The sequence below is a fragment of the Syngnathus typhle genome, linkage group LG17 (genome assembly GCF_033458585.1).
Source record: "Syngnathus typhle isolate RoL2023-S1 ecotype Sweden linkage group LG17, RoL_Styp_1.0, whole genome shotgun sequence".
NCBI classification, from domain to species: Eukaryota; Metazoa; Chordata; class Actinopteri; order Syngnathiformes; family Syngnathidae; genus Syngnathus; species Syngnathus typhle.
In genome coordinates this window covers 6,205,067-6,217,224 of record NC_083754.1, presented here as the reverse complement: position 1 = coordinate 6,217,224, position 12,158 = coordinate 6,205,067, and the positions used below count along the sequence as shown (strand labels likewise).

General features: G+C 41.1%; 1 protein-coding gene across 2 annotated transcripts; it reads right to left on the bottom strand.

The window, feature by feature from the left end:
• Positions 1-920: 920 nt before the first annotated feature.
• On the bottom strand, positions 921-4,555 carry LOC133170044 (uncharacterized). 2 transcript variants are annotated; one of them, XM_061302689.1, is made up of 9 exons: positions 4,364-4,555; positions 2,586-2,692; positions 2,374-2,499; positions 2,232-2,286; positions 2,085-2,150; positions 1,820-2,003; positions 1,507-1,560; positions 1,359-1,425; positions 921-1,266 (listed from the first exon to the last, which is right to left on the bottom strand). In XM_061302689.1, the coding sequence occupies exons 1-8, from the start codon at positions 4,422-4,424 to the stop codon at positions 1,389-1,391; spliced, it is 690 nt and encodes a 229-aa protein (XP_061158673.1). In that variant the 5' UTR covers positions 4,425-4,555; the 3' UTR covers positions 921-1,266; positions 1,359-1,388. The 2 variants fall into 2 exon arrangements, with proteins under 2 accessions (XP_061158673.1, XP_061158674.1); XM_061302690.1 differs by lacking the exon at positions 4,364-4,555 and adding an exon at positions 2,755-4,346.
• Between the last annotated feature and the right edge of the window lie 7,603 nt (positions 4,556-12,158).

The window sequence follows — 12,158 nt, the reverse complement described above, 5'->3', positions numbered from 1 at the left end:
TGTGGAAGCTTGTTGTAAAATGAATCATTTAAGAATGAAATCTTTTATTAAGACACCTGTGATGAGAGTTGCTTAAGAAAAGAACGTGACCTTTAGGTGACTTTTGTTTTATGTCTATTTTACGGGAGGGAATAAAACAGGGTGGATTGCTTTCAATGTGCCATGAACACTTTGGGGGAAGCTGCTCCCCCTGACTGTTCCGAAATGTGGCTGCATCATTACAAGCTGCTTGGTGGCTAATTAGCTCATGTGGAGCTATTACATGCACTCGAGCGTAGAAGTGACAGCTTTTGTTGGTGAACCCCACCAAACTCGTCCAAGAGTTACTTGCGTGGCAAAACACCAAAGCTGTGGCCACGCGCTCACCCCTGTTGAGATTATTTTTATTTGGAATTCTACACAAACATCTACCAAACTAAGCCTCCGACCTGGAAACACTCTCCAGGTCAAAGAGTCGGTTTCCCTCAAGGAAATCTTAAAATAGAGAGCCATTGACAAATCAAGGCCCTGCAGATCCCAGGAGATATCGAACTAAAATTGAACTCGGTCTTTCTCCCTCGTGTGGTTGTGTAAAGTTAATGGCCGCCATACATCAGCCCATATCAAGGTTGACACTTGTTTTAAACGTATTTATTAATTACTAGAAGGTGGAAAGCCTGAAAATAATAGTGGCAATAATATCTATTAATTTGAAAAAAAACCCTCCAAGGGCAGTTTTTGATTTGCCGTTTTCCCACAAGATTGCTTTTTATTTATACAGTTTTATTGCACTGCGTCATAAATTTGGACTCCATTCTCACATATGCACCACAGCCTTTTTTAATATAGTTCTATATACTGTACTATTATCATATTTAGATATCCATCTTCCATTATTTCAACCTTCCCAAGCAGCAGAGATTACAATTGGTAGAAAAAAGTTATAGGATAAGTCGTAGTATTTATTTGAAGCGCTCATTTCCAATACATGTGAAAACCTTCAGATCAGGGTCATAACAATGAAGGAATATATTTATTATTATTATTATTATTATTATTATTATTATTATTATAGTTTTCTTTTCTTGTTGTTACAATAAAGTACAGTATAATACTAGCAGTTTATGTGTCCATCACATCTTGTTGCTAAATCAGAACTATAAGGAGGCAAAATAATAAAGTATTATTAATTACTAATATGTATTACTAATATATTCCTTTTGCTATTCTTATGTGCAACAAGCACAGCGTTTTCCTCTTCTCTGCCTTTGATTCCACACCAATGCTCTAAACAAACAAGCAAACAAAATGAAATGATGAATGTATAAAATGAAGATAGAATGGTTAGCATTTAAAGACCTGCGGAAAATTTGACTTACTGGCAGAGAAGAAACAAGTCCAACCTAACCTTAAGCTGAGGCAGCTTGATCAGGCTCAACGACATCCCTGCAGACACAAGCGGCAACAATAAACACCAATTTAATTCGGGGTTTTTTTGGTTTGTTTTTTAACAAAAAAAGGCCTTACTGTAAGGGCTCCATTTCTATATTGTTTCCCTCATGGTTGTCTGGTTCCCTCCTCCTGGAGGGGAATAAATTATGTGTCATGTGGAGGTGTCTAAATGAATCGATTAATCAACAAACATCGATTACCAAATGAATCTCATATTTCGATAATAGAGTAATCCATAATTTTCCGCGGTCAGTGAAAGTAATTTTCCTTTAAAATAAGTATTGCATATGGCTTGTTGGGTGGCGCCCGCCTGTCAACTTGCTCTGTGCTGTTTCCGCGGTCATCGCCAATAACTTTACTGAACAAATGTAGAAAAGTTTCATATTACCCCTTGACGCACAGGACCAGGACCAGGGCCACGACCACGACCACCAAAGGACCACGAACACGGTTCCACACCGTTTTCATCCGTGGCATTTCATGACTCAGACCAGTCCCAAACTCACCATCCTTTGAAGTATCATTGGCGATAGGATTAGTTACATTGGGTTTGCTACTGGTTCCGAGCGCTCCTAACATACAGATCACAGTTTTGAATTGTTAGATAGGTGTAATTTTAGGCATTTCCTGACTCAGACCAGTCCCAAACTCACCATTCTTTGAAGTATCATTGGCAATAGGATGAGTTACATTAGGCTTGCTACTGGTTCCGAGCGCTCCTAACATACAGATCACAGTTTTGAATTGTTAGATAGGCGTAATTTTAGGCATTTCATGATTCAGACCAGTTCCAAACTCACCATTCATTGAAGTATCATGAGTACAATAGAAATCTGTGCTATCTTCAGGCACCCCCTGAAATGCAAAAGATATCCACGATTCCAAAAAAATCACATAAATTTACAGACAAGTTTAAAACAATATGGAAATAACATAACTTACACTGCAATTGTGGTACACTACTGAAATGTTCCTGCCGTAGTTTATGAAAATACCACTCTCATTCATACATTCATCGGATGTAATGCTGGCCGGATTCTTGATGAAGTCGGCATGGCCAATAGTAGTCTGTTAGCAAACAGAAGTTCAATGGATCAGTGTCAGATCGGTAAAAAACAACAATAACATAAGAGATAAGTTTGAAATCCAAATACCTTGTCTTGCTTAACGTCAATTTGACCCCCTGGGCAACGTTTAAATTTGTGGTAACAGCCTTCGTTGCCTTGAATTTTACGGCAAGACACTTCATCCTGCACAGAATCTACGAGAAGAATATTTCGTCATTCCCCTTAAAGCATGAACAATTGAAATGTTTGAGCCAACCTTGGTTTGCGCTGACAAAGTAAAAAAGAAACAAAAACAATGCAATCAGCTTTGGTTCCATTTTTAAATCTGTTAATGTTTTGCGTACGCGCTAGCTCTTAGTGGAAAAGTCCGTACTACTGAAGTGTCACCGCGTTCTTTTTTTTTTTTGTCACCTGCCTTGATCCTCTCCATACGTCATACAGGAAGTTGGATCCTCACGTCCGCTTCTAGCCGCGCCTATAATCACGTGCGCATAAACCTATCCAAATAAATCATTTGTTCTGAACAACAATCAGTTGCCCTGCCAACTGCCCGATGACTGCTGGGATAGCCTCCAGCACGCCCGCGACGCCCGTGGGGTCAAGCGGTATACAAAATGGATGGATGGATATTCTGAACTAAAATTTCAATTATTTTAAATAATTGTTCTGAACTAAAATGTCACTAACTTTGAGATCAAGATCAAACAGCGTGGAGGGGCTTGTTCTTCATCCATCCAGGCCCCTTAAGAATGCTGCACAAGAGACTGTGTTCACTTAAGATGTTGTTTAAAAATATATTAGACTACTTTCACCGAAGAAACCCGGGTGGCAAAACACCAAAGCTGTGGCCACGCGCTCACCCCTGTTGAGAATATTTTTATTTGTATTTCTACACAAACATCTACCAAACTAAGCCTCCGACCTGGAAACACTCTCCAGGTCAAAGAGTCGGTTTCCCTCAAGGTCTTTGTACATGAAAGGAAATCTTAAAATAGAGAGCCATTGACAAATTAAGGCCCTGCAGATCCCAGGAAATATTGAACTAAAATTGAACTCGGTCTTTCTCCCTCGTGTGGTTGTGTAAAGTTAATGGCCGCCATACATCGGGCCATATCAAGGTTGACACTTGTTTTAAACGTATTTATTAATTACTAAATGGTGGAAAGCCTGAAAATAATAGTGGCAATAATATCTATTAATTTGAAAAAAAATCTCCAAGGGCAGTTTTTGATTTGCCGTTTTCTCACAAGATTGCTTTTTATTTATACAGTTTTGTTGCACTGCGTCATAAATTTGGACTCCATTCTCACATATGCAGCACAGTCTTTTTTAATATAGTTCTATATACTGTACTATTATCATATTTAGATATCTATCCCCACGCAAAAAAGGACACTGGATTTTGTGTGATTAACCTTTATTTCAACCTTCCCAAGCAGCAGAGATTATAATTGGTGGAAAAAAGTTATAGTATAAGTCGTATTTATTTAAAACGCTCATTTCCAATACATGTGAAAACCCTCAGATCAGGGTCATAACAATGAAGGAATATATTTATTATTATTATTATTATAGTTTTTTTTTCTTGTTGTTACAATAAAGTACAGTATAATACTAGGAGTTTATGTGTCCATCACATCTTGTTGCTAAATCAGAACTATAAGGAGGCATAATAATTTTGTTCAATGACAATTTTACCCTCTGTACAAGGATCAATTTCGTAGAAATAGCCTCCTTTGGTTTGAATTTCACGGCAGGACACTTTTTTACGCTCCACAGAAACTACTAGAAGGTTCTGGTTTCTGGTTAGCTACTCCCCTTAGCTACACACCAAGCACATGAAAAAGAAAAATGTTTGGGCTTACCTTGGTTTACGCTGACCAAGCAAATAGTCAACAAAAACAGTACAATCCTCTCTGTTTTCATTTTTAAATCAGTAAATGATTATCTGTTATCTGTCTTTGCGCTAACTTGCTCTTGGAACGGCCCGCACGACTGCTGGAAGTGGTGTAATGTCACACGTGTTCACGCTAGCTAGCTCTTCGAAGGGAAGTGGCGCAACCCGTTAATCGTCACGTCCGCTTCGCGCCAAGCTTATGATGTAAGCATAAACCTATTAAAACAAATTATTTTAAATAATTATTACCGTTTTTTTCTGTGTATAATGCGCAAAATTTAACTAATTTAGTGTCCTAAAATCTGGGGTGCGCATTATACATGGGTACAATTTAAAATAAATAAATAAATAAATAAATTTTGCCTGCAATGACTGCGTTTCCCCAGTAGATAAGGAAGCGCTCGCCTGCGCATTTACTACCAGAAGCCGTGTCAGAAAGCTCGGTGCACACTCACAAGTGCGTGTACGGACATGGCGCACTCGCGCTCTATTTGTATCAGTCCCGAATTTAGAGCGTGGGCTGTGACGACAGCATTCTTGTAATTCGCGCGCTGAGCTTTCAGATGCAGTTTTGCGCTAAAGCCACCCACAAACCTTCCCCTGGAATCCTTCCATTAAAATGAGTCGCCCAAGGAAAAGCAAGGTGGACACAGTGCCGAGCGTTTAAACGAGAGTGGCCAATTTGGCTCGACGTACGCGACGTGACGTTCAGCCACATGAACGTCAACATCAACCCGTCACAGATCGAGGTAAACGGACCAACACCTTGGATCTCGCCTAAGAATTGCCACAACAAATTTTACTCCAGACTATGACGCACTATCAAACTTTAACAAAAAAGACAGCGGTGTCTACAAGCCTACTGGAACCTACAAAAGGATTATAAGGAAGGAACACAAGAACTTTAAGAGACTGCTCATATGTGTCAGAGAGATTCTGCTCTGACAACTGAGCTGAACTTTTATCTGTTAAGATTGTGCATCGTTACAAACTGACACCGGCCCCCCATCAAAGAAGGGAAAAGTTATGTGGCCCTCACAGGAAAAAGTTTGGGGACACCTGATGTAAGGATTCGGCCCCCGAGAAAAGGAGTTTGACACCCCTTTTTGTGACTGGCCACCAGGGGGTGCCCTTGCACTTGAGTCCAACTTTAAGTGTCAAGTACAGTATGTATGTAAGCTCTATTGAACAACATGACAAATACGAGGACATGTATACAACTGTTACTAATTTGTCTTCATCTTTCCTTTATATCATATAATGGAATTTAAGATACATTACTTCACTTAAAATATATTCCTTAAAATAACGAAAAAGGCAACACAGTGGTTATCACATCCACCCCTTTGCATGGTCTCGCGTTGTCTCCCATATTCCAAAAGTACGCATGGTAGATTTAGCTAGATAGCTTTAAAAAATAGATGACTAGTAATCACAAAATGAAGCAGATCAAAGCACATTTGTATATTTTTGCAACCTAAAACAGAAGAAATCGCAAGAATTTAGCAAACTATTACATGACAGCAGATAGTGAGGCCTCTGTTGGGCACACACACACACACACACACACCGTGTGCTACGATAATGCAGGATCCACCTTCATTGAGAGCGCATCTTCTCTGGTCCACCGACAAAACACAAACCATCGTCTGTGTCACTAGATGTGGGCCCCTCTCTATCACTCCATCCACTTGCCTCCCTCCATCACTCCATCTAGCCTCCCCCTCACCCTTCCCTCCACTTAACAACTTCACCATCCTTGAAACCCCAGCTCTGTGAGTTTCTTAATTAAATAAAGCACATTCAGGGTAAGTAATTACAATGCGAGTGGCGATTCTTGTCCGCCCATCACGTTGCTGCAGCACTTTGGTCGCGAGCCAAATTCAGGGCCTGGCATTTGGAAAGATTAGCCACAAAAGAAGCGAAAAAGCTTCAATGTTATGAGCCCGAGTTAGAAAAGAACAAGTGGTCGCTATTTGAGAGCGTGTGAGTTGTGGAGTCAGTGGCGAGGCCAAGCCACACTGAGAATTCTGAGCAGTATTGGAACAAAAGTGCTGGCTGCTCTCCGCTAAACTTCATTTGGACTCAGTCGGACTAAAACAGCAAATACAAAGAGAAAACAATATTTACTTTTTTTTTTCAAAAAAAGAGTAAGTCAAGTCAAAACTTTTCTTTGCCATAATAAGTCTAAAATTGCATTTGTAGAATATGAGCAAAACTCGTCTGTTTTTATCTATCTCAAGTGGCGGCCATTTTGCCACTTGCTGCCGACCGCAAATGACATCACAGTGCCCAAAGGATCAGCTTGTGAACGTCACGTGACCAAACACAGAAAATGAGTGAGCTGTGTTTGGTCATTACCTGATTTTTGTTGTTGTTTTAAATTCCCTTTAAAATGTTTTTACCAATAGGAATGAAATGATTACTTTTCCATTCTAATGAGAACGCTTTCAAAACCCCTCTTCAGTCAAAGTTGAGAAGAAAAAAAAAAGATTCCGAACACCAAAAGCTTTTTGTAGATGCAAGCGCTGTCAGCTGATTTCCTCATTTGTTTTCCTCATTTCTTTCATAAATCCTGGAAATATAATTTGGGAATTGAATTTTTATTTTTTCCGTGGCTATCCGGAGGTACATGTTGCTTGGCTCTATAAATCCACTTTCCGGCATAGCCTCATGAGAGGGATCTCTGTCAAAAAACACTCTCTGTTTGAAGTGTGGCCTCAAGTTCAACTTGTTCTGCCTATTGGCTCTTCTCCTCCTCAGGGCCTGTTTTCTCTCTCTCGCTCTCTCGCTCTCTCTCCCTCTCTCTCGCTCTCTCTCCCTCTCTCTCTCTCTCTCTCTCTCTCTCTCTCTCTCTCTCTCTCTCTCTCTCTCTCTCTCTCTCTCTCTCTCTCTCTCTCTCTCTCTCTCTCTCTCTCTCTCTCTCTCTCTCTCTCTCTCTCTCTCTCTCTCTCTCTCTCTCTCTCTCTCTCTCTCTCTCTCTCTCATCTCTCTCTCTCTCTCTCTCTCTCTCTCTCTCTCTCTCTCTCTCTCTCTCTCTCTCTCTCTCTCTCTCTCTCTCTCTCTCTCTCTCTCTCTCTCTCTCTCTCTCTCTCTCTCTCTCTCTCTCTTTCTCTCTCTTCTCATTCTTGCTTCCTCCTGAAACAACACTAGACAGTGAGAGCAAATCAAAATACATATTTGTCAAATTTTCTTTCTGACCCAAGTTTAGCGTCAATGAATGTTTCATGATAAATATCCCTACATCCATTTTCTGAACAGCGAATTGTTTAATTGATCATGGTAGAAATGAATTTATTGAACCACTTAGTGTCATCTTAAAATTAAGGTCTTAAAAAACAAGGTCACGGGTGCAAGGCAGTCACCAATTGCCCACATAACTTGCTTTGCATGCGCCAATGCCGTGCACAATCAATTTCAGCTTCGGCAATGTTAACGCGTGTTTGATTTTAAAGGGAATGAGGGGAGCCGCTTCAATCGGCCTCGACTCTATCAAAGCTAGCTACTTCACGACTGGCTCAAGTCTCACCCCTGTATTTGGTGTAGGCTAAAGTTCGTGTGAGCGTGTCTTGTTACAGCCTCGCGGTCGTTAATAAAGGCCTGCATTGTGCAGGCAAATCCCCTCAGAAACAATTGAGATTTTTAAACTGAGACCTTCTGTTGTTTTCTTGGCGTCTCGTGTAAATATGCTTTAACACACATCGGCTCTGTACGCAGAGGAAGCTTATATTCTGGCACACTTTTCCGCCTCTGCCGTTCATCAACTTACAATTAAAATTACGACCGACATGACGGAAGGTAGAGAGCATCAGGGCCTCTGGAAATGGCAAGCCGATGCCGTGGTGTAAAAATGGCAGTCAGGTCGGAACGTCTATCACTGTTCTGTTTGGTTAGGGCAGCACCTTGCGTAGCTTTTCACACTCGGCTGAGTCCTGTGGTTAAATAAACAAAGCGTTATGTTTGGTTTTGCCACGGATCAGCGCAGCAATCGGGCACTCACCTGGAAAACTGGAGAGCGAAAACGGAAAACAGAACGAGAGGATCACACTGCATTCAAATGCATTATGGGGGGAAAGAGTATCGGAAGCAACAGTTTTTTTTAACTGGGATACCAAAATGATGAAAATTAGTTATTCGATCCACCTGTTAAATCCCTGCTATGGCTTGCTTGGTCAGTAAGTCCGAGGCCAAGATCGTGGAAGATATTGAAATTTGGCCCACTAGCATTGAAACAAAAATGGAAGTGATAAAGTCAATGATAAGCAATGATGGCCAGAATTCATTTTGAAATACAGGAATGAGCACTTTTTTTAACGTTAGCTAAAGCTAACAAGCTATGCTTGTGAGGATAAGCGGTACAGAGAATGGATGCATAGATAGTGTTAGCGCTTGTCGCTAACATCATCTAACATTTATTGTTCTTGTCTCCAGACCTCACACACACAAAACCAACAACAACCCACCAGAGCAGACATTTCCATTTTTTGTTGCTTGTGAAATTGATGATGAAAAAAAATTAATTATTGCAGAAGTTTCTCTCCAGCTAATGTAGATTTACTTTAGCTAACTTGCTAGATACAGGACATAGGCAGAGTTACTTATAACCTAACCAGACAAGATTGCTATAAACCCGTTTAAGATACCCCAACACTTTTTTGTTTTTCTTTTAAATAGTTGACTTTCAGATTGCCATCTTCCTAAACATTTCGCACACATGCCGGCTCTTGTCGAAGACAGCTGCTGGCCGTCTAGACAGACAAGAGGGTACTTCTGCACATCCACACTTGGGATTGTTTCCCTGTCACCGCCATCATTCCTCATCTTCCCCGAGTGGAGCTCGCCTTCACAGGCTTTTCCACTGCCGTCATCATCTCTCTCCACAAGCGAGAGGAAGGGAAAACATAATTACAGGACAGAGGCAACCATAACTCACCAGCACCTCAGGTTAACACTAATAACGGTCACCGGCAGCCGTGACATTGTTTCACAATTGCGCCAAAAGACTCTAAACTATCCGTCGTAAAAATCCACTGCGGTCCACCTGTTGCCCCTTTGCCTCAGGAAAGCGACTGTTTGTTTTAAGAGAGGGATGACAAACAAATAAAAAAATACTACTGCCATTCAACTTCTTCTTACTGAGTGGTATGTAGGTATGCTAAGCTAATATGCTAGCATGAGCCTCATAGGAAGGCGATTTGTTTGTATTGATTATTTTTATGTAACATGGATGTGTGCAGGCTAGATGCATGGTGTTGTTGATTCTCTCCGTTCTATTTGAATTTCAGCCCGAGTTCAGGACCTACTTTTTGTTTCACTTCGGCCCTGCTGCATCATGTCAGCGTTCACACTTGACCTTTTGACGGAATCGCATTACGGATAGTCAGCAGTCTTCCAAGCACGGCTGCACTGATAAATTCAACCTGCATCCCACTCCACATGTCCAAACATCGTCTTTGAAGCACTTGATTGTTGCGTCGCTGTTGCCAAAGAGACACTTTGCTGTCCATGCAACCCCCTGTTGTTGTTGGGTTTTTTTCCCCCTTTTTCCAACACTCTGTGCACTTCCGTGCCGCGTGCATTCTTCTCTCACACGCGATCGTCCTCTCATTCACAGGAAGTCCAAAGCAAACATTAACGCTCCGACGCACGCTGTGTCCTCCCCTGCATAAAATACATCAGCGTCATTTTTCACACTATTAAGTTTCCGACTCTTGTGCGTATAATATTGCGCTAAAAATGGCCTTTTTCAAGAAACTAAATAATTTACAAAAAATAAATAGAGGAACACATTCATTTCTGGGTTGTTCTTTTCATAAGATGTTCCAAAAGAAAATCATGTTAATTGAATTTGTTGTTGATATTGTGAACTTCCACTTATTTTCAAATTATTGAAGAAATGTTCCTTTATTTGCTGGAAAGTTAGTTAGTTTATTGTTTAGCACATATTATTATATCAATAACTGTGCAAGGAGGGAGATGAAGCCTAGGGCTTGTAAAGAGCTCCACTCCCTAGTTATTAAATTAATAAAAAAAAAATATGTTTTCCTGACTAGTCAGTTTGTTCAAGTGCCTTTCTATGGGCGGCCAGTTTGTGTTAACATTAACGACGCACTATTAGAGACACGTGCGCACCGTTTTTGGCTACTCTGCTCGCTAACCTTGAAGACCCAAATCATGCGCCTCCATCTCCTCCACTGCCATTGTCGCTGACACCTCCCAGATCCTGCCTATTGTTTTTATTCACATGACGGTGTTTTTGCATTCCAGTCTACCCTCAGCAGCCTGAGGGTTACAGAACAAGCATAAACACACACGCACACACTGCAGCAGACGTCAGTTGTTCTCGAGACGTGCAGTGTAAATAAAATACTGGTGGATCTCCGCCAGCACGTCTTGTCTACGTTCTCCTAGATAAGCTTGTTTTATTAAAAGCTCGTCACATCAAAATGCAGCTGCGTTGCCACCATTCTGAAAAAAAAATCCAATTCATCCGTTTTCCCAGAGAGGTATTTTCAACATATTTTATCGCGGTTTGTTTTCAGAGCAACATGAAACGGATGGTCGGCGGGAAATCACCTGAACCTTCTTCAAAGGGATGTTCCAGGTCAACCTGAACGTGTTGGGCGCCTTTGTCTTTATCAGGTAACTTGTGTAGACAATTTGATAGATAAATAAATAGTGACTTGTGCATACAATTTCTGCTCCATTTGACGTCTGGCGTACTTCATAACAAACTGAGATTATGATGGCTGAAAAGAAACGCAAAGGCAAACATTTGCATTTAGGCTCGTGCGCGTGACATCTTAGCACGTCAACCTCATAATTCAGTGCAACTCAACATTCCAAATTAAATGGTCATTTGTCCGTACGTTGTGTGTTTGTGCAAGGCCTTACATTTCCTCCCAAATCGGCAACTGTTGTGGTTTTGCTAATATTAGCAGCATCAAAGAGACAGGCTCAAATGTGAGCCTTTCAACTCTTTGAGTTGAAAAAAAGAAATGGAAAAACAAAAAGCCACAGGGCTGTGCAGCATGCATTCAGTGGACCGATAGGATCCTGATCAGATAGCGCAATGACACTGTCCTAATCAGATAGTATTGTGTTGCAGCTATGCACACGCTGATTAACTAGCAGTATAGGGCATTTCCCGTCGCCTATGTGACGAACGTCTCACAGTAACATGAATACTTAGCTAGGATTCCACATTTGGCAGCGATCAAGGCCTAATAAAAATTAGGCATGTGCTGATTCTAGAGTATCTGAAATCCATCGCAGAGACCAAGAAGACCACATTATGTCTGCCCCAGACCCCGGCTAGCTGATTCTTTTCACTGACTTGTGCCAAGCCGGGGTTCCCGCCTGCAATGCTAATGACAAGAACCAATACATTCACTGACACCGTCAAAATTATGCAAAGCAGCAAGTGAGGCAAGGGGAGCAGGCCTCGACTTGAGCATACTAAAGAGTCTCTTAATCCGGTTTAATTCTATTACGGCTGGATAAAAAGCTGGCGTAGCTCCCGGGTTCCTAATATTTGATTTGCCAGGAGGGTTGCTCGTGCTTTTTGTCTTGGCGTTTGACAGTGGCCACTAGACTTAAAGATTTGACGAGAAATTAGGTCAGTTAGCTAGCTAGTTAGCCTGCAGTTAGCTATACCGACTATTCCATTTGTTATTTAGCTTGCTAGCTGGTTAGAAACTTCCCTGTGAATCTCAATATTAAGACATTGTGGGCAACTTTGCTTCAGAAATTTGAAGCAAAGT

Coding starts and splice junctions, on each gene's coding strand:
- LOC133170044 (XM_061302689.1), bottom strand. CDS start 4,424: ATGAAAACAGAGAGGATTGTACTGTTTTTGTTGACTATTTGCTTGGTC. Junction 2,693..4,363: donor CTTGGTCAGCGTAAACCAAG/GTAAGCCCAAAC, acceptor TTCTTCTCGTAG/ATTCTGTGCAGGATGAAGTG. Junction 2,004..2,084: donor CAATGATACTTCAAAGAATG/GTGAGTTTGGGA, acceptor TCTGTATGTTAG/GAGCGCTCGGAACCAGTAGC.